The sequence below is a fragment of the Stenella coeruleoalba genome (genome assembly GCF_951394435.1).
Source record: "Stenella coeruleoalba genome assembly, chromosome: 10".
In the NCBI taxonomy this organism is placed as follows: domain Eukaryota; kingdom Metazoa; phylum Chordata; class Mammalia; order Artiodactyla; family Delphinidae; genus Stenella; species Stenella coeruleoalba.
The window spans coordinates 71,800,539-71,822,459 of record NC_137156.1 but is presented as its reverse complement, the minus strand read 5'-3'; the positions used below and the strand labels follow the sequence as shown (position 1 = coordinate 71,822,459).

The window sequence follows — 21,921 nt, the reverse complement described above, 5'->3', positions numbered from 1 at the left end:
GCCAGTAATGATTTGAGTCTTTCATTAATGCATCCTCACCCCCACCATATTAAGGATAAAATAATAGCTTCCTTCAGTTAAACAGCCCATGAGACATGGACATTTTCGGTCTTTTCTCGGAAGCACAGATGTCAAATAGTGTCCTATAATGTTTCAGGACCTGAGAGGAGATCCTTGGGCCTTTAACCTTAAAATTCCAGAACTAAGGACCTTATTTTGCTACCGGTTTCCATCTCAAGTTTGTTCCTAAATGATCATTATGGTGCATGATTCTTTTCATGGTTTATTTCCCAAAATAAGGGGGAAAGAGAGAGAAAGGGGCGGGGTGGGGGCGGAGCTAGAGAGAGTGCCTACCATTTGATCTTGGGTGCTGTTTTTTGTTGTTGTTGATGGAGTGGGACCTGGTCTGAAATGTCCTCAGGCACGTGCTATTTCTGAGCCGTAATTATGCTTTTTAATCCACTCCTTTATGTCTGGGTCCTTAATATCCAGCTCCTATGTAATTATCAAGTTCAGTGTGTGGGAATGAGACAAATATTTTTTGCATGAGTTTAGCCTATACATTACTGCAATGCCGTGTTATTACAAGATATTTCCTAAACTCAGAGATCTACTGTTAACTCTCTCAACTTGAAAAGACCCAGCAAAGAGATACTCCCAATCTTTGGCCCATGATGCAAAACTCAGATGGACACTGACTTCATCCAGATGAGGGCCCTAGGGCTCTTGGGGGAGGATTTGAATTTGGCACTAGTGCATTGGTCCTGAGCCTGACCTTGGGAACCCTTCCTTTTCCATCCAACGGTATTGTGTAGCTACAGCCAGGACATTCATTCCAACTGTGAAGGACATGCATTCTTTAGTATTTGACAGGGGCCAGGTTTGTTCATTGTCTCTCCTGGAGGAAGTTTACTGTGCTAGTTTGCTAGACTAGAGAGAGATTGGTTAAGAGTAATCAGAATTTTAAAGGACCAGGCTGAAAGGAGGGGAGCTGTGGCCTGTTCTGTTTTTTGAAGTTCACCAAAATAGAAGACAGCAGAAGTCTAAGTTCTCCAAGGTCAGTCTCAGGAATCTCTTCCCCTAAACTAAAATTATTTTGATACCATTCCCCCCTAATCTGAGAAACAACTTATATATCAGCAATTTTGTATATGGAGCACAGAAAAGTTTTTGTTCTTTCATTTATTATTTCCTGTCATTTATTAAACATTCAAATAATATAGAAAGAAAGAAAGGAGGAAGTCAACTCCCTGAAATTCAAGCACCTAACAATAACGGTCAGTATTTTGTGCTCATCTTTCTGGACTTTTCTCACATATGCAAGTATGTATGTGTGTGTCCATATACACACATATCTATATGGACATGTTGTTTTCCCACCTGCTTCACCGTCCATTCAACTATATTTTGTGATACTCTTTCCTTCTGATGAATATAAATATACATCACTCTTGAATGGCTTCTGAAGATTCTACTATATGAGTAATGAATATTCAGGAATTTTGTTTACTTCTCATTAATTGCTCCTGTGATCCACATCCAGTGAATATCCTTGTATCCTTTTCATTCCTGTGTATCCGTCCAACTTGCTTTTCAGGAGACTTTTAGACCCCAGCCTGTGCCTATTTGGAATTTTCATAGATAGTGCCAAGTTGCCCTTGAAAAAGTTTATACCAATTTACGATCCTGCCAACAGTGTATGAAAGTGCCTAAAGAAGAGGGAAATTAACTTTCCCTTTTCTTAAGCTTTTCTAAATTGTACCCACCTCCTGAGCATTACCACTAAGTGCTGAAAAGAAAAATGTGTTTACGAAGTACTGTAGGTTTGATATTGATCCACACCCAGATTCCAGAACAAGTTATTCAGTCAGTGGTTTATGAAACTTGGAATAAAATTGATAATCTCTAATCTTTATTTGTTCACTAAGATTAGGTATTGCCAAACTCACACTGTTTTTTGGAAGGTTAATACAAACGCAGGATTTCAGCTAAGCATTCAACACCAACTTGTGTGTGTGTGTGTCTGTGTGTGTGTACTTTTTACCAGATGATTAAACAACTCAACCCTAGGCAGGTTGGTTAGGGAATCCTGTCATGTCAGCAGGGAGGTTGCCAGAGGTGCCCAACTGTCATCATCGTATACAGCCTTTGATAATACACTTTTTGAAAGCGTGATGCCTCAAAGCTGGGAAGGTTAGCTAAAACAGTGGAAGACAAGATTAGAATTGACAAATATCTTAGCAAGTTTAGTTAAGATAAATGTAAAGCAAATATTCAGTAATGAAAACAATGAAGTTTATATTTAGAATTAAAATTCAGGGGTGTGTGTGTGTGTGTGTGTGTGTGTGTGTGTGTGTGTGTGTGTGTGAATGGAAGGGAAACTGCCACCAGGATATGAGTTTAATCAATTGCAGATTTGAATATTAGTCATCATTGTACAGCAGATGCTAAGAAATCAATGAAATGTAAGAATGTATTGATTGTTTTAAAATAGTGTTTAGCACAGGTAAGGACACATGTGAAGACTTGGATTCAGACTCTGTTCAGGGAATTATTCTCTAAGAGGAGCCCTGTCACACTGTAATAACCCCATGTATGTTAGGGTACAGAGAGGGGACTAAAAGAAGTGGAGGATGACTGGTTGAGAGGGCAAAGAATGGTTAGGCTATATAAGCTAGAGATCAAGGGCATAGCTGTATTTAAATGTCTAAAGACCTGGGTCCCCTCCAAAAGGCAGAATTAGAAAACTGCAACCAAAAAGCTCAAAATATGTACGGAGGAGGAGGAACATCCCATTTAAGCCATTTAATAAATTGTGTCATTAGGTACGGAGTTTCCCATCTCTAATGGTAACGCATCCACCAGGGCTGCTATGCAGGGAATTCCTGTTTGAGGAAAGAGGGTTATATTAATTCTTTCCAGCAACACATGCATGATGAATGGCATTAACATACCCAACACTCTCCCACGGATGGCCTAGACTTTGAAGAAACCCAAAGTCTTTCGCAGAGGAGTAAAGGACCATATTGGCTGCTAACGCTAGGACTCCTGCTAACGGTCCACCAGTAACCACCAGCTGCTAGAGCTGTGGCACAAAGGGAAGGGGACTGACTCTTTTTGCATTCCAAAACACCAACTAGCTAATATTTCCCCCTTTTCTCTCCTGCTTAAGTGAACATGTCAGATGGTAATGTGTTTGAATGATTGGGTTCCAAGGTACCCTCAAGTCACCTCTGTCTGTGCATACTTCCTTCTCCTCCCATAGCCTGTTCTTATACACTTTCTTCCCTTTTGTAGTTAGGCTCTTCCCTTCCTGAAAGCAGCTCCCACAGATTTTCCTTATGTATACAATTATTCTCACAACCAATAAGAAAATGTCCCCAACAAACCCCCCAAAAAGAGGACAAAAGGACGTGAAAAGGAGGCTCCTCTGATAGTGAAATAGAAATGGCCAATAAATTAAGGAGAAGATGCTCAGCCTCAAATTATAATTAGGGAAATACGAATGAGATACAGTTCTTCATGGATTAGACTTTTGAAGATTAAAGGGTTTGAAGAGATTCTGTGTTGGCACAGTGTAGGCAAAGAGGTGCAGACTGGAAGTTGACCAACATTTTTGAAGGGAAATTTGGTAAGATCTTTCAAAGTTTAAAATGGGATCTCTACTGAATCTCTCTTTTCCTAGTACATTATAGAAACAACTGTTACACGTTTCAGCATCCATCCTTGTTGAGAACAAGCGCATGAGGACAGGCAAAGCTGTCCTTTTGGAAGAGTATTCTTTGAGGCATTGTTGGAATAATGAAAAACTGGAAATGACCCAAACGTTCATCGCTCATTCAACTAATATTTACTGGTGCTGACTATGTGCCCGGCAGCGTTTTAGGTGCTTGGGATAAATCTTTGAACAAAATAAACAAAGATTTCTGCCCGCTGTTTTAGTGCATTGATAGAGGACCGCATAGAATGGAATCATACATAACCATTAAAAATGAGGTATTTCTACATGATCTTGACATGGAGAGATGGCCAAGACTTCTTGGACATTTTATTTTTAAAGGGTGTGCATATTTCCTTGCTTGCATTATGCACAAAAATGTTCTGGAAAGACTGGCAAAAATCCTTAGAAGTGGGAGTGGATATTGGGGTAGGAGAAGGGGGAATTTTAAAAAATAAACTGTTTTATACTATTTAATTGTTCATATCTAGCATGTTTGATTCCTATAATAGAAAAGTATAGATGTTATAGAAAAAGAAGAAATTAGAAAGCTAAATCAGTAGTTCTGCTGGAAAACTAAGGCTCATATTTCAAAGAAGATGGAAAATTCCTTAACCTATCTGTAGGCATTGAGACCAAAGTGATTAGGTGTTTGATGCTGTTCAGACTGCAAGAATGGAAATTAATACCATAGTACTTTGGAATGCAAAATGAAAGACATGAGATGGGCCTGTGGTATTCCTGGTCATGGGCACGGTGGACTTGTCTACACGTGCAAATCAAATGGGAAGGCAGCCAGGGGCAGGGGAAGGGCCTGGGGTCCGCAGTCAAGTGTTCTGGGGCTTTCTCCTGGGTTTGTGATTGTCTAATGTTCAACCTCCTGGAGCCTCATTCTCCCCTTCTGTAAAATAGTGAACTTGGAGTCACTGATTTAAGGTGTGGTCTAGCCTAACTTTACATGAATCTGGATTGTTCTGGCAAGTCCTCATTTGTAGGAGAGAGATTTGAAACAGCGGCTGAAATCTCAACTTTCCAGTTACCCACGTCCACCTAGCGCTTTGAAGAAACTTTAGTTACGTAGTACTTTAATATCTGTTTTTGTTTAGATTCAAGTTTAAATACTTTTGGATTTTTTTGTAGTTATGCTATTTCAACTCCAGGGTCATGGAAGACCAGGCTTTTTGGAGTCAACCTTAAACGGATAACTAAGAGAAATTGATTTTCAAAATTTATTCTTTTTTTTTAATAGATTTTTATTGGGGTATAATTGCTTCACAATACTGTGTTAGTTTCTGCTGTATAACAAAGTGAATCAGCTATATGTATACATATATCCCCATATCCCCTCCCTCTTGAGCCTCCCTCCCACCCTCCCTATCTCACCCCTCTAGGTGGTCGCAAAGCACCGAGCTGATCTCCCTGTGCTATGCGGCTGCTTGCCACTAGCTATCTATTTTATATTCGGTAGTGTATATATGTCGATATATACTTCGCCCCAGCTTCCCCCGCCCCTCCCCCCGTGTCCTCAAGTCCATTCTCTACATCTACATGTTTACTCCTGCCCTGCCACTAGGTTCAGCAGTACCATTTTTTTTTTTTTTTTTAGATTCCATATATATGCGTTAGCATACGGTATTTGTTTTTCTCTTTCTGACTTACTTCACTCTGTATGACAGACTCTAACCTAAATGTCCATCGACAGATGAATGGATAGAGATGTGGCACATATACACAATGGAATATTAGCCATAAAAAGAAACGAAATTGAGTTGTTTGTAGTGAGGTGGATGCACCTAGAGTCTGTCAAAATATATTTTGATGAATTAATTTGATGTGTTGGGAGACACACACACACACACACACACACACACACACACACACACACACACACACACACACACACACACCAAAAGACAACATGAGTCAACACCCTAGGCATTTCCAGATGAAATTAGAACGTAATATCATCCTTTCTGGAAACTGGCTTGCTTTCAGATCCAAAAACCCAGAAGTTCCACTTTGTCTCTTCTTTGGGGGTAAGATTTCATAGGAGAAGAGGTGATGGTTTTAAATGAGTTTTCATTCTTGTGTGCTGGGGGAATATCAGCCTGGAGAAGCATGTGAGGGGACCTGCGAATGACATGCCTGTGTTGTTTGTGTGTCTCTGGGAGGGTCTATGGAGACCTATCCAGAGTGGAACATGTGACTCAGACTCTCCTTCCATGTAGAACTAAATTGGTCCTAGTTAGGGCAAATTCAGAGTATCCCATATAAAGCTAGTAAGGGTACTGAAATCCAGACGGAGGGAGGACAGCACAGCAAGCAACCCAACGAGAAGATAAACGCCGGAGGGAATGTTTCATAGATTTGGTATTTGGGACACTCCACTGCCATTTCTCTCTTCCCATTTGTTTTTCAACTGATTGGAAAAGTACTAATGAGCCTGTTTACATTTTCTCCAGTTGTTTTACCCAAGTGTGAGACCAGCTGGGGAGAGGGGTTTGTTCCCTGTCCAAAGCCCTAGCTGTCTCTCCCTCTGTCTTCCTCTCACCCTCCGGCTGCCAGACCCCCTCTGCCCTGCCAAACCCCTCCTGGCCATCTCACCACCCCTCTCCCTGGGGTTCTCTCTGTGTTCAGCACTGGCCAGCAGCCCCACCACATGTTTTGCATTGCTCACACCCTCCCTTCTCTACCCGATTTGTTGTCATTTGTTTTGTTTTGTAGGGGATGAGGTACAGAGGAGGTCTTGGGTTTGTGCCCTTCCACTCAGCTTCAGAACTGGAGCCGGCCAGGGCTGCATTTGCTCCCATTTCTGTGCTGAGCTCAAAAGCCCCTGTAGGAGAAACGTCCTTCTGTGCTCTCACAGCTCTTCAGGATGCATCTGCTCTCTCTGGGCTGCTCTGAATCTCTAGTGTCCGCTCTCTGTAACCCAACTCATTGTCAGTTGCTTCGCTCTTTCCTTCTGATGAGGGTGTCTCAAGCTTCTGTCATTTAGAAAACTGCCTTCCCAAGGTTTTCCATGTCCTATGACATAATTTCTGTGAATTCTCTGTTGGATGTGGTTGTTATAATTTATTCAAATATATTTTATAGCAAACGCATAACTATGAAAAAACCCCACTTACTCCCTGTGAATCATCTTGCATATCTCCAGGTATGTGGACACTTCTTAGCCCTTCCTGTGTAAGGCTCTCCGTCCCTTCCTGAAGCACTGCTGGGTTGCTCGACCTTCATGTTGCCCTCAGAGTAGTCATTCGAGCTATCAGTTTCCAGTCTGTTGGCCAGTTCTGTTAGGCCATACCCTAAGATAGTTTCTAACATTCATTAGTTGAGGAGATGATTTGGTGATGCCAGTTCTGCCTAGGCCAGTGATAATAAATATTTGTTGGATATATGAATTAAATGAATACCTTTACTTCCCTTGTCAGCACAGTTTTATCTTTTTATTTTTTTTTTCAATGTCAAACATATTTAATCAACTACAAGTGCAGTATTACATATAAAATTTCACTGGGTCTTGATTCAGAAGTATTGGGTTCTGGTCAGTTCAGCTCTCCGGGATTTTTTGTTGGTTTTTTTTTTTTTAACATCTTTATTGGAGTATAATTGCTTTACAGTGTTGTGTTAGTTTCTGCTGTATAACAAAGTGAATCAGCTATATGCATATGTATATCCCCATATCCCCTCCCTCTTGCGTCTCCCTCCCACCCTCCTTATCCCACCCCTCTAGGTGGTCACAAAGCACGGAGATGATCGCCCTGTGCTATGCGGCTGCTTCCCACTAGCTATCTACTTTACATTTGGTAGTATATATAAGTCCATGCCACTCTCCCACTTCGTCCCAGCTTACCCTTTCCCTCCCCGTGTCCTCAAGTCCATTCTCTATGTCTGTGTCTTTATTCCTGTCCTGCCCCTAGGTTCATCAGAACCATTCTTTTTAGATTCCATATATATGTGTTAGCATATGGTATTTGTTTTTCTTTTTCTGACTTACTTCATTCTGTATGACAGACTCTAGGTCCACCCACCTCACTACAAATAACTCAATTTCATTTCTTTTTATGGCTCAGTAATATTCCATTGTATATCTGTGTGCCACATCTTCTTTATCCATTCATCCGATGATGGACACTTAGGTTGCTTCCATGGCCTGGCTATTGTAAATAGAGCTGCAATGAACATTGTGGTACATGACTCTTTTTGAATTATGGTTTCCTCAGGGTATGTGCCCAGTAGTAGGATTGCTGGGTCATATGGTAGTTCTGTTTTTAGTTTTTTAAGGAACCTCCTTACTGTTCTTCATAGTGGCTGTACCAATTTACATTCCCACCAACAGTGCAAGAGGGTTCCCTTTTCTCCACACCCTCTCCAGCATTTATTGTTTGTAGATTTTTTGATGATGGCCATTCTGACTGGTGTGAGGTGATACCTCATTGTAGTTTTGATTTGCATTTCTCTAATGATTAGTGATGTTGAGCATCCTTTCATGTGTTTGTTGGCAATCTGTATATCTTGTTTGAAGAAATGTCTCTTTCTCTCTTCTGCCCATTTTTGGATTGGGCTGTTTGTGTTTTTGATATTGAGCTGCATGAGCTGCTTGTAAATTTTGGAGATTAATCCTTTGTCAGTTGCTTCATTTGCAAATATTTTCTCCCATTCTGAGGGTTATCTTTTCATCTTGTTTATGGTTTCCTTTCAGCACAGCTTTAGAGTCTGAATTCTAATGTCTGCACACAGCCTTCTCGTTTTTCTTTCCTCCTTTCTTTTCTTTTTTCTTCCTCTCTTCCTTCCTTCTTCCCTCCCTCCCTCCCTTCCTTTCTTCCTTTTTTCCAGGCCTCCCTTTTTTCTTTCTTATTTTTTTCTTTTTAGTTGAAAATTTGGGATTTGATTTTGAAGATCACTTTCTAAAGAAACTCATAACAGACCATGCACAGAATATGTCCTTAGTTAGTAGGAGAGTCTGGGGTTTTTTCAGAGACCCTCTATTGACTCTCTGAGTTGAAACAGTTTAGACTCAACATAAAATATGCCTTGTTTACCCAGGCTCTTCATGCTCTGCATACTGTTACAGTCCTTGAAGAGCTTGTCAGTGACAAGTAAGATAAATGAATGAAGAGGACTTTACAAGTGTTTAAAAGCTAAGTATAGCATGTGCTGTCCACTACTTAATTAAACAGACCTGCACTAAACTAAGTAACGTTGTGGTGGAAACTTCTAGGCCCTTCCGTTTCTGCAAGACCCCCACCACCTCCAACAGTGCTCAAGATGTTAGAAATTTCTTGGTTGTCTGCAGTTGCTAATGTGTTAGCCTAGGTTTGAAACCATCATATTGGTTAAAGCATTAAAAATTAGTGTGGATTGTGGATAATGACTTTTGAATTTATATTAGGGCTTGGTCAGCAATATGGACTCCCTTGGGGCTCGATCAAGATTTTATAATGTGTCTGAGTTTCATCCTTTTCACAGAGAACTTTAAAAAAAAAAAAAAATGAGCTGCTTCTCTCATCAGCTCTGATTGGGGTCAATGTCCAGAGAGTCAGAGCCCATTTCCAACTCAATCTTAATTTTTATAATAAAGGGGTCAGTCTTTATGAAACTGAGCAGTAGGGTAGAGTGGTTACTTAGGAAGCTCTGGCATCATAATCCCAAATCTATCATTTGTATGATCTTGGGTAAGTTTCTTAGTCTTTCTCAGTTTCTTTCTTTCTTTCTAAATACTACCACTGCTATTATTTATTTTACTTTGACTTTCCCTTTTTACCCATGCATTACAAAGGCATTTTTCTCAAACTTATCCCACAGTCTCAGCTCACAATATTGTAGCAAAGAAGGCAAATAGAGCTGTCATACTGGTAAGCCTCAGTTTCTTTATCTGTAAAGTGGGGATAATAGCAGCCTCTAGTAGGGCTGATAGTAAGGTCATATGCATTTGAGTTGCTCTTGGTTCTTATGGGCTTCTGCCCCTGTGATAGCAGCTATTAAAGATTTTGAATATACCCCTCCCCGGCAACCTACATCAGAGCATTGGTGTGACTGACTAGAAGAGATGACAACAGCAAAGTGCTGTGCTTGGCACACAGCAAGGCCTAGGAAAGCCTAGTTATTATCACTGATATTCACGGGAGGCTCTGTCTCACAGTGCCAGCCTTCCTTCTGCTACTATTAAGGATACTAATCTCTACATCATTAGAAAAGTACATAGAACTCTTTCTCTGTAAATAATTCTGCCCCCATGGGCTGCATTGGGTGATAGCAGAAAAGAGTTGTTGATATTCTCAGCTGTAATTGCTGCCCATAACCCTTTGGGGAATTCCTCAGGTTCCTAAGGTGACAGCAGGAAGTACTTTATCAGAATAATCTCCCTCCCTTGCTTTTAGAAGGGAAAAGAAAAGAAAAGGAAAGCTACCAAAAAAGTACAGTAAGGAAGAAGAACAGATCAACATCTATTCATGTGGAGTTTGGTTCATGCTAAAACATTCTTTCCTCTCTTGCCCATTTTATAGATACAGGAACTGAGGCTCATGGAAAAGTGATTCAGTTTGAGTCACAGAGTGAATGTTTGGCAGCAACAGTGTTAGTGCTAGGCCTCTGTTACTTGCCTAAGAAAGTTGAGAGATCTAACTCCCTAGGTAATGAGAAATCTCAGAACTGTCCATGAAAAGGGCCTGGTAGTCACAGAAATGTTAGTCCTGTGCAGATCTTAGACTGTTGCTGAGATTCCCATAAAAACAGACCCAGAGACAGGGATTTGGTGCAGGTAGTTTATTTGGGAGGTGATCCCAAGAAGCATGGTGAGAAGTGATACAGGGACATGAAAGGCAGATAAACATGTATTAATGGGTAGTTTCCCAATGTATTCAACCAGGGCTGCACCCTGCTGGGGACCTACTGAGAGATTCCGGAACACACCATAGTATGGTCCCACTAAGGGACTGGGGGTGCTGGTTATTTATCCATCACGTCCCTCCCTCATAGATTGAGGGTTTTTCTAAGGGCATGAACTGCCCAACTCTTCTGTCTGCCCTGTTCCCTGGCGAAACTTGCCCCTGTGATCAGAGAAAGACCTCATGCAGAGAGAGGTGCAGGGGCTTGAGGTGGGAAGATAACAGCACATCCAGGACTGCCCATTCAATCTACAGGTGACCTCCAGGGTGGAACAAGAGGGTATGGGAGGGGCACTGACTTCCCTATAACAATTAAAAATAAAATAAAATAAGAGTACTTAATGAGTAGGTACAAAAAGAGCAGCCACACCGTCCATGGTGGCTACTAATTTTCTGTCTATAAATAAGGACTAAGGGAAAACGGCTTCAGCACAGTTGCGGGGGAGAGTCTCGTCAATGTCCTGTTTGGCTGCAGATGGGCGGGAGGAAGGACTGATGAGCTGAATGGGTCGGAAGAGGTCAGAGCAGTTTTCAAGGCAGGACTGATGCTGCAGCAGTAGATTGTGTAGATATTTGTAAATACAGAGGTGTCCAGAGCCTGGCCCGTTTTCCCAGAGATGCCATAGTTTGACATGTGTGAGCATATGGCTCTGGCTTTTCCTAACTTCTTTCCAAAATGCCCCAAGCTGGTAAATTCTGAGAAATAAGATAGGAATTATCATCTCAAATATTTTTCCTGCTCTCCCCACATCCAATAAAGGAATGAGGAAAGCCCCACCCCAAAACACACACACACACACACACACACACACACACACACACACACACACACACACACACACACACACACACACACACACACACACACACACACACGATGTTTTGGGTTCCAGTTCCCCTCATTGACCTGTTTTTCCTCTCATGGCGATTAGAGAGTGAGTTTACCATGGAATCTCCCCAGTCCACTCTTCCTTCTAGCCATGTCCACACCAACTTTCAAATCTTGGCTCAAGGGTCATCTGACCTATGGAGCCTTATTGACGTCACAGCCCTTAGCTAGAGGGGATTTCCCCTGCCTCCAGACAGGCATGTAAACCAAGCCTTTCTCCTTGTTTTTCTTCTCATATTGCATTATAGTCCATCCTCTAATTCCTCATATATTTATCTTTGCTTTGTTGCATGCATCTGGCCTGTGACCTTACCCTTCATACACTACCGTAGGACTCTGGAGTCAGAAACCTGGGTTTAAGTCCTGTTCTTCTGCTCACTAGCTGAGTGATCATGGGCTTGGTTTCCTCAATTGTAAAAGACAGCTCATAAGAATAGCTTTCTCAGGATTCAATGAATGCATTCTGCTCAGACCCTTAGCCTGGCATATAATTGTTTTAGTCTTTATGGTTGCGGAGTTTGGTGAGTGTTGAATGAATTTCTGTGCAATGTCCACAGTAGAAGGCAGACGCCCTTCAGTGATTCTTACTTACTCCCATAAGGTTCCCTAATGCAGCGTATTCCCCTAATAGTTTCTTCACCCTCCTGCTTCATTTTGTCCTGCAAGAGTGACCCAAGCATTGGAACCCAGACCCCACTCAGTTATGATTCATTGCCGTGTGGGCCTGGTGGATGTTCAGGAAATCCCTTTCCTTTTCACTGTTCAGTTGTTGTCTGGTTTTTTCATCTTTAACTCAGAGACAAGAACTGTTGACCTTGCTCTAACTTCACAGAAACATGACCAGTAGAAGAGTTCTGGACTCTTTCGGATTTCCCTGGCAGGAAAGAGGGAGAAAGAAAACCTGAGAGAAGAAAGTGTAATTGCTATTGTATGGTATTATCTCCATATCCCATAGCAACAAATCTTATTATATATTTTTTCTTATTTAAACCATAGTCATGAAGGTTTTATTGTTAACTTGATCCAGATGACTGATCAAAGCATAGTTCATTATTGCCACCTTGCTAAAATATTTTAAAGGCAGTTTTAATGTTACACTTTTATGGCTACATATTGCTGTTAAGCTATTGAGTCTGTTTCTAGTCAATCAAGGATTTTCATTTTTGTTTCAAGAGCTCCTTGGATAAACTCTTCAGAAATGTCAAGAGAGATGGAGCATATGACACCTTTTCACAGATGGTGTTCATCAGGGATTTCAGTTAATGGATACAGTTTCAGTTTTCCATGGTTGACTTTGGGTGCTAATGGAAGTATTCTATAAAGATTCCTGTTCTTCCAAACGCTAGATGATAGGAAGGAAATGAACCCCATAACACTCCCACACTCTTTATTCTGAATGATGTAAGTACCCAAAGACAGGGAGTACTTCAGTAGGTCCACTTTATTCAAGAACAGAATATTTCTCAAACAAGAACAATTTGACTTTTGTAACAGCTCCGAAACTATACATTTAGCCTGCTCCCTCACTCCCGAGAACAACCACCACCAAAACCAAATGCACAACAGGGAAGGTTAAACTATCACATGAAGAGTTACATACTCACCTGGCTCGTCATAGATGCTAATTGTGTATTTTTTCCTTTCATCTGTTCCAAAGTGGCCTGTTCATTCCTTCGTACATTTACACATTTATTCCACACACATTTACTTGCTACTTATATACCAGACTCTGTGCTAGGTGGTGAGTCCAAGGGTAATTCACACCTAGTGCTTCCCTCAAGAGAATTTCAACCTAGTGACAGAGAAAGCCCAGAAAACACGTGACTACTTACCATTCATTGCCATAAGTGCTATGATGGAAGCGGGTGGGGGTGGGTACAGCATTCTGGGAGAGGCAGTAGAGGGGCACTTAATCCCTTCTGAGGTGGACTTACGGAAAGTGGTTCTGGAGGTGATGGTGTTGAAGCTAAGACCAGAAGAACTAATGAGTATAACCCAGGTAAAGGGGGAGAGAATAAAAGGCATGACAGGACCAGAGATCAGCCTGTCCCAGGGCAGGGAGGGGAGGATAGGCAGCCGAGAGGTGAACAGCAGTTACCTCACAAGAGCTTCATAAGCTACGGAGGAGATGGGGCTCTTTCCTGAGGGCAGTGGGGAGCCTCTGAGGAATCTAAAGCCAGGTCGTAACAGAGGTCTGATGTCACTCTTGACTACAGATTGTGTTCAATGCGAGGCAAGAGTGTAGCAGGAGAACCGTTAGGAACCTATTGCCCCAGAGCAATAAGGTGGCGCCTGGAAGAAAGAGGAAGTAGAAAATGAAATCTGATGAGATTTGTCTCAGCAGTCATGACATAATACAGTAAAACCAATATAACACGGTTAGCCAGGGCGAACGTGTCAGGTCAGCAGTTTGGTAAACCCTAAAAAGGAAATAAAAATGGGCTTCAGTGAATTACTAAATGAGGCCATGAGTTGCCAAGTGCAGAGCTGTGGAAAGCTATCTAGTTCCAACTCTATATTAGCTTTCCCGGGATTTCAGTTATGACTGCCCCGAGGATTTGCTGTCTAAGGCTTTGTGGTGGGCACCTTGTATATCTCTGATGGCCACAGGGATGTGAACCATCACCTGGTAAACGTGTCTGGAAATATTTGAACGAATAGTATCCTTGTTCCAATCCTTCTTTAAATTTTCTGCAGTTTTTCTTCCATCCACCTTTTGGGAATGTTATTCATGGCTTTCTATCCTTCTAGACCATTCTTGGTGTGTTAGGAAACCAATATAATTGTGTGGAGATGAGGATAGGTAGTGTAGATTGAAAAAATTTTTTAAGAGATCCATTTCCAATTTCACAATTAAATGGGCAGGATTTGGTCAAACTTTTCTACGGAAGGGAAAACTAGCCACCAGCCTGTAAGAAATCGGTCATAGTTTAGGGGACGTGCTACAAGCAAGATAAATAAAAACGGTCTAAAATATCAGGCTAAACTCTCATTTTTCATCTCCATTTCACACTCTTCTCTTCCAGCCCAGACTAATCAAAAGAAGCCTCTTCCGCTCACAATTGCTCTGTGTACATTTCCCTCAGATCTGGTATTCACATGAACAACGTGGTTTATTTATATTTCAGCACCAAATTGGAAAGATGACATCATTCATTTACAGTCTTTATCCCATGACATGCCTATTCTCCAACACCTCATTTCAGCAGACACATTTAGGACTGCATATAGCATCTTGTTTAGCTTGTACATTCTTTTATGGGATACAGTTCAAAGGTAGGGAACTTTAAGCTTGTCGCTGGTAAGAAAATAATCTCATAAAATCACAGGAGCTTCCCCAAAGGATAAGGGCATTATGATGTTTACAATAGCAGAGTTATTATTTGTTCATTTAGGCTTCATCATTCATTCTTGGGCGAGTCCCTTCCTTCTTGACCATAGCAGATCTTACAGCTCCCTTCAGACTTTTAGAATTCTATTAGAAGAAACAATTCCAGATTTATTAGTTCATGAGTTCAAAAGTATAGGCTCCTGACACTACTGGAATTTTAGGTGTAAACGCTGAATTTCACAATCTCGTGTATGAGAGATTCCCGGATAGGGGAATCTCAGCACTTGGTCGGCAACAGCTCCACTGACCTGCTGTTTCTCATAAGATGTAACTTGTCCATTGGGTCTTCTGACACTTTAAGTGGACAAGTGAAGGATGGAAATGCTGTCAGCTGCCAACGGTTGCCTGAGATATTTTAATTCGATTTTTAGGTGGCTCTTTCCCTCTACTTTTATTGTTTTTATCCACATACACGCATGTTTTTACGTCCGCTCTGGGGCCTTTCGAATACCGTACACATTTTTAAAAAATGGAGTGAGTAAATCATGAGACATCCTCTGTCACATAGAATTGCGACGTGAGGTGTTTCCAAAACATTTATGAGAAAGCTATTTCTACCTGTTCGGCTGTTGCCTTTTTTGCTAGCAACACGGCTAAGAGAAAAGCCTAGTGATTGAGAATTGGAAGGCCCGGAAAATCTCCGTGTTCTATGTCAAGAAAGAGCCTCTGGGGGCTGAAATCTGTGCCTTGATTTCCTAGCTATAAATGAAAATGGTAATAATTCCTCCCAGGAAAGTTTTGAGGTTAAATTAAGATCATACATGAAAAATACTATAAGAGTAGACTGCTAGGTCCAGAATTATTATCAGAGTATTATTTATATTACATAGTAACATTCCAGCTGGCTGGGGGCTCTGCCAGCCTCTGACTTCCAGCTCTCTTAAAGTGCTGATGGCTTGGTGTCATGAGCCACCAGTGGTATTGTTATGGCAACTCATGAGATGTTCTCAACTCTTAGTGACCTTCCCTGGCTAAGGACAGTCATGCAGCTCGCCTCTAGAATGGCAGCGTCCCTCAGAATTATGGCCCCTTCTTTCTTTCAGTCACTGGTTGCAACAGCATGCATAATGTTATCTACATCTGCTTGGCCCCGTGTTAGATTCTGGAGAGAGGCAGATGAAAGAAACAGCCTCAAGTTTACTGACAAATGGACAGATAAATCGGTGGTTAGAGAGGGGTGGTAAGTAGGAGGCACACGTCACCTGCTCTCAAGGGTGGGGTCAGGAAAAGGCCAGAGACAGAAGTTAGAAGCAAGGGAAGGTGGCTGGGGGAGGTGTCACAGGCAAAGGAAACCACATGTATTAAGAAGGAGAAGTGTCTTCCAGTAAACAACAGCAACAGTAATAGTAATAACAACATGACTTTTATTTCAAGCCCATTACGTGCCAGAGCCTGGACTGACTTGAAGTCCATCGCATCATTTTCTCCTTAGAGCAACCGCAGGGAAGGGGGTACTATTACTCCCATTTTGAAGTTGAGGAAATTGGGGCACAGAAATAGTTAACTCTCAGGAGACCACAGAACCGGCAAAGCGGTGGAGCGACACTTGAGCCCAGACGGCCTTATCTCCAAACCCACACTTGTAGTCCTACATTTCCTGGCTTTCCGAGCTGGATATTTTTATCTGCCTTTTTCCATGGTCTTTAGGCAGTTTTCTAGATTCTGTGACCCTGTTAGGTCGATTGATCCGTGGGTCTCTTTCTTGCCCTACATAATAAAACAATACAATTCTATGGCCCTTGGGGTTTAACTCTGACACCTAGTTGTCTCATGTGACAAACATAACAGGAAGTAAAGCTCTTCTCCATCAACTTCGCTTTTCTTTTGCTTAATTTCTTCAAAGCACAATATCAGTTAAAATGTCCATCGAGTGCCCTTTCCCTGGAAGTCATCATGGTAACAAACCATCCCCACCAGTATTTTTGCATTCGGCAGCTTTTAAGTGGATTTCTCGGCCTTGTCTTGCAAGGCCACTGTTTGTCTGTAGTTCTGTGTCTCCATCCAGGCCTTTTCCATCTTTTCATCCAGGGCTTCCCTCTCTTGCTTGCTCTAGAGTGTAGGATGTGACCATTGACGATATGGGATTGCAGGCTTACTCCGGACCTCTGTGATCGCTTGATAACATAAAACAAAGCACTTTAGTATGTGTCCATTTATTGCCTTTTAAATCTCGTGGGGGAAGTACACTTATGGCTCTGAATGGAGATCCAGCAACATAGTGGCTTCAAGGATGTGACAAAACCTCTTTCGCCAAAGCTCATGGCATGGTGCATTCTTTGTTAAGTTTCAGTGTAACTAAAAATGAGAACTGTTCCTAAAAAAGGAACAAAGGGAGCCCTATAGGTGCTGTAGTTATGCCCTGAGTCTCTTTGGCTGGTCTTCTAGCTCCTGACGGAATCTTCCCTGGTTTTTGTTCTGTGCAGACCCAGAACAGAATGAAGCTGATGGCGGACAACTATGATGAGGACCACCACCACTACCACCACCACCACCATCACCACCACCACCGATCTCCTGGGAGGTCGCAACATTCCAATCACAGGCCCTCTCCTGACCAGGTCAGTTTCATTGCCGCTTACCTCCAAGGCCCCTTTTACCCTTTGGATATTCTAAGATAAAATAAATAATCCTCAAGAAATAATAAACAGCATAAAGTGATACGTTCTTTGAACTGAAACTAATAGCTTTGGTATTTATTTCCATCACTCAAGGAATCTAAATGTTTTCCTTTCTCCTTCCTCTTTAAGGTTTTGTCTGTTCTTGTTTATGTTATGCATTTTCTTTCCTCCTCTCCTTTCTTCTTTCATAGATATGTAGTCTGTTGCTGGCTCAGTATCTAATGGTGGCTTACTTTGGAATGTCTCTTTCAGAGTTTTAAGAGAAAGCACTTTGTTTCCATGAGCTTGGCAATTAGAGAAGCCTTGAGTTTGGTGAGAACAGTCCTAGAAAATTCCTTAGTGATGCAAATTAAAAGTGGGGTAAAATAACATGAAAAGAAATCAGTTTTGCTTCATTTTAGCCAGTGAAGTCAAGGGGTCCCGTTTATTTGATTTGGACCCTATCTTCTCCCTTAACTAAGTAAAGAAGTGAAGAGATGGATTGACAAAAACACAGCCCTTCTGTGGTTTTCAACGCTATGCACATTCACCCACCACATGCAAAAACTATTTATGTTTAGCATTAACACTCTTGAAGGTAAATTTTGTGGAAATTATGAAATTAAATGCAAACTAGCAGGATAATATAATCAATATTGACAGGAATTCCTCCTTTATTGTGCTATGACCTTTTTTTAAAGTAGTTTAACGTATACAATAAATTTTAAGAGGGATGGGGTCATAGGTAATGGAATGGAATCATCTGGGTAAATGTGAATGCCTTTGTTCTATATTTCTAAATATGTGAGGGAAGGGTTTATTTGAATTACCTGTGTGAGGAGGGGTTTACCTGTTTGTTGGAGGAAGGGGTGCTTATTGTACTCCTAAAATTTTTTTTCAGGTGGCTCTGTTTGCTTTTTACCTCATGTCACTCCATCCCATAGGAGAAGTTAAGATTCCAAGTCTCCAAGGTGTTTTCCCAGTAGTACAACTCCAGGGGGCATCATTTATATAGTACACAACATAAAATATACCCCCTGGAGCTGTGCAGTGAGGTAGCTCCAATCGGAGGGCTCCCCGCCCCCAGCTTGGCCCTATCCTTGTACTGGGAAACATTTGCCCTCAGAGACCTCAACCCTGGAGAAGATGTCCACATAGGACATCTTAGTTTCTGAAGCCAAGTGCAGAAAGGCACTGGTTTATGTCATTAGCTCTCAAAAATGGTTCTCAGTTTGGAGATCAGCAAAATGGAGAGAGAGATTAATTTTATGTCATTATCTCATATGTCTGTGGTTTGGGTCTGATTTGGTTTTATTTATTCAGTTCTCATCCCTCACAACCACCACCACCTCCCCACACTCACCTGCCCCAGTATACCTGGCATCCTGCTAACTAATTCATTCTCACTCTTGATCCCTGCCCTTTGCTCCTTGACCTTCTGCCATGAGGTGTAAGTGTAAGGCTTTATTGGTGCTAGAAGGCCATCCTGGAATTTCCCCCAGAGAAACAGGAACACAGAGCACTATAGGGACGGAAAGAAGGTTTGGAGGCAAATTGGGGAAGTGGTTTGCACAAGAACCTGCTGAGATAACCGTCTTGTTTCATCACGGAGACACATACACTAATGTGTCTTGCTAGAAACACGGCACCAGTTCAAATTTACCTTCCTTGTGAGTGATATTTTTTACAAAAGTTAGTCTCCGGATACCTTTCCAGAGATCTTTAGTTATTAGACTAGAGTACTTGCCTGTTTGGTTGACCCTCTTAAGTTTGTCTACAGACACTAGAGGTTGTCATGGGGCAGAAGTAATTGCTCAGGGGTGGTGCCCTCCACAGAAGAATTAGCATTCCTTGAGGAATGTCTGACTAACATACGTGGTCAGGACCTCTGGTACACATTTCTCGTTGGCACTGTTAGGAAGGTGGTGATGACGCTCCACTTTCACATTCTCCATGTCAGTAACTACTCTAAGCAAACCATGAACATAGAGGCAGAGAGCCTCATCCTCTTCTACAGATGAAAAATCCAGGCCCTGAGAGGAGGGGGTCCTCAACCGACTAGAGTCCTGCTGCTGGGTCTTTGCTTATTCAGCCGATACTTGGAGCACATGTTCCACGCCGGCCACTTTGCTGGGCTTGGGGAAGAGGATGATGGATAATACCCCTGTATTCGAGGGGTTTGCTGTCTGGTTTAGAGCAAAAGTCTGATGTCTCATTCAGTTCTGTTCAGGATCTTGTCAATCAGAACCAGACAGATAACAGGTAGTTTTAACTTAATTAGGGGGCCCATGACTTAGGAACTGCAGTGGGGTTCACTGTGAAAGTGAAATACCCTTAATCAGAAGGATAGCTTTGTGGTTTTAAACTGGAGTCAGCTAGGCTGTAAAGTTCCCTTGGTGCACTTTTTCAATCAGAGAAGGAGGCTTAAGTTAGGAGCCCTGGTAGGAATAGGTTGACTCCAGTGATGGAGATGGCAAGATCCCCTGGGCTGGTTGCCCTTTCTGACTAGGTATTCCAGGTCTTGGACAGTGATGCCTTCCCCTGTACGGGATTTTGAGATTCATATTCACCAACTCATCTATCAATATGTGCATTGTTATAAATCTAAGTAAGTCCCAGACTGTAACAGTTATTGAATGGCTGGGAAGTCTTTCCCCGTTGATTGTAAAAGCTACACGTAATTGTGTAAGTATATATATTAGTATGTATGGAGTGGAACTACTTCTTTGGAGAAAGTGACAGCTTCATATCAGTATGTGACAACATTAGAGTCTGAATAATGGATTGATTTGGATGAGATTTAAATTAAACACTCTTGATGTTAATTGAACTGACTTAAAGGGGAAAGGTCTCTTCCAGGGATTCCTGATTCCCTTCCCATGAATCTTCCAGCCCTGACCTTCCTGTGGCCATGAGGCTGACCATCTGTATCTTCTAGAAGAGGGGCTACAAAATGTTGACATTGCCTTTTGAGCTTTATTAAAAGGTCAGATACATGTGAAAATGAAGAAATATAAAAAATCAGCCACTTTTCTACTTTTCCAGAGAAACTAATTTTTCCTTAGGAAATTCAACTTAAGTATTGCCAGGTACTTGCAGAGTTAGATTCTTTTTCCATTTCTTCCCTATCCCTCTCTCCTTTACTATGATTTTGCTTTCTCGGGAGAAACTGAATCCAAGGGTTATAAGTCTAGACTGGGATTTCCCAAAGTAACGTTTGGAACATTAGTCCCATGAGGAAAGTCTTGAAATAAGGATTTGGTGGGCAAAGAATTTTGGGAAAGTGCTGTGTATTATAACACGATCTTGGAGAGTCTTGGTACAATTAGCAGATCAAAGGATCTATAAAGCCATATAAGAAAGAAAGCTCTCCAATTTTATGTAACCCAGCATTTCCCAGATTTATTTGATCATGGAATCTTTTTTCTTCTTCTTCTTTTCTAGTAACATCTGTGCTCTGAGAAATACTGTTCTCAGAGTATCAGGTGAAGAAAGAGACTACCCAGTTTAAAACAGGGCTGATCCAGTTTCCATCAGTGTTTTTCACCAGAAGGTGAAGTTTCAAGGCAAATTTTCCTTATGCTTTGCATAGCAGAAAATGAGAGTGTTCGTTTCTTAGGATAACTTTTCTTCAGACTCTAACATCTGAGAATGAGTTATCCCACCAAAAAAATCAATAGATTGGAATTAAGGGAACCATTACAAGAATGAGGACCCAGGAAAATAAGGATAATCATAAATACATGGCTCTTCAGAGATTGAAAGTGAGTGTCATAAGGGGAAGAGAATATGGAGAACATGTAAGAGAAGTCAGTGGGGTGTGGCAGTCCAACAGCCTAGACCCCCTACCCAAGAAAGGAACAGTTAATATTTGGTGGCCTGTGACCCCCAGGACAGCCATAGTCGTTGAATATGTTCAAGCCGAACATTCAGAGAAACACCAGTAATGCCTTAGGAAATCCTTCAAACCAAGAAGCGGGCACAGAGGCAGACAACAAATATTTCCCATGACACGAGCTACTGGTGAGCTTTGAGAAATAATTAAGACCGAAGAATAAATAGTACATGCTGGAGACTCATTCGTGATTTTATTTTATTGAAGTTACCGAGTCTGACTGATTTAGAAAAGCTCAGTGGAAACGCAACTTCTCCTAAATGCCCTCTGTACCTGTCATTGTCACTTTCTGTCATTTTCTTTAAGTAGCGTCTTTCTTTGTCTTACCATGATACCAAGATTTTTTACTTATTTTTCTAGGCATCGTATGCTTTTCATAGTCATATTTCATTAATCTCCTTCCAGGGGCTCCCAGGTATGGACTAATAACCCCATGGATAAGAAAAGTGTGGCGTCAGGGTGAACACCACACTTCAGCTAACTCAAAATGCCAGGCTTGTTCAGACTGCCCTTTGGCTTCCAGGACTCACACTTCTGTCCTTCGGTC

The 21,921-nt window shown here is 41.7% G+C and overlaps 1 protein-coding gene across 5 annotated transcripts in view; it reads left to right on the top strand.

Annotated features, from left to right (window-relative positions):
* Positions 1–21,921, top strand: part of ERC2 (ELKS/RAB6-interacting/CAST family member 2) — an 865,290-nt gene that overhangs the window by 746,993 nt on the left and 96,376 nt on the right. For all 5 annotated transcript variants that reach the window (XM_079933813.1, XM_079933814.1, XM_079933812.1 and 2 more), the window contains one exon: positions 17,306–17,440. In XM_079933813.1, coding sequence (XP_079789939.1) covers positions 17,306–17,440 — 135 coding nt within the window. The remainder of the gene's footprint in view (positions 1–17,305; positions 17,441–21,921) is intronic.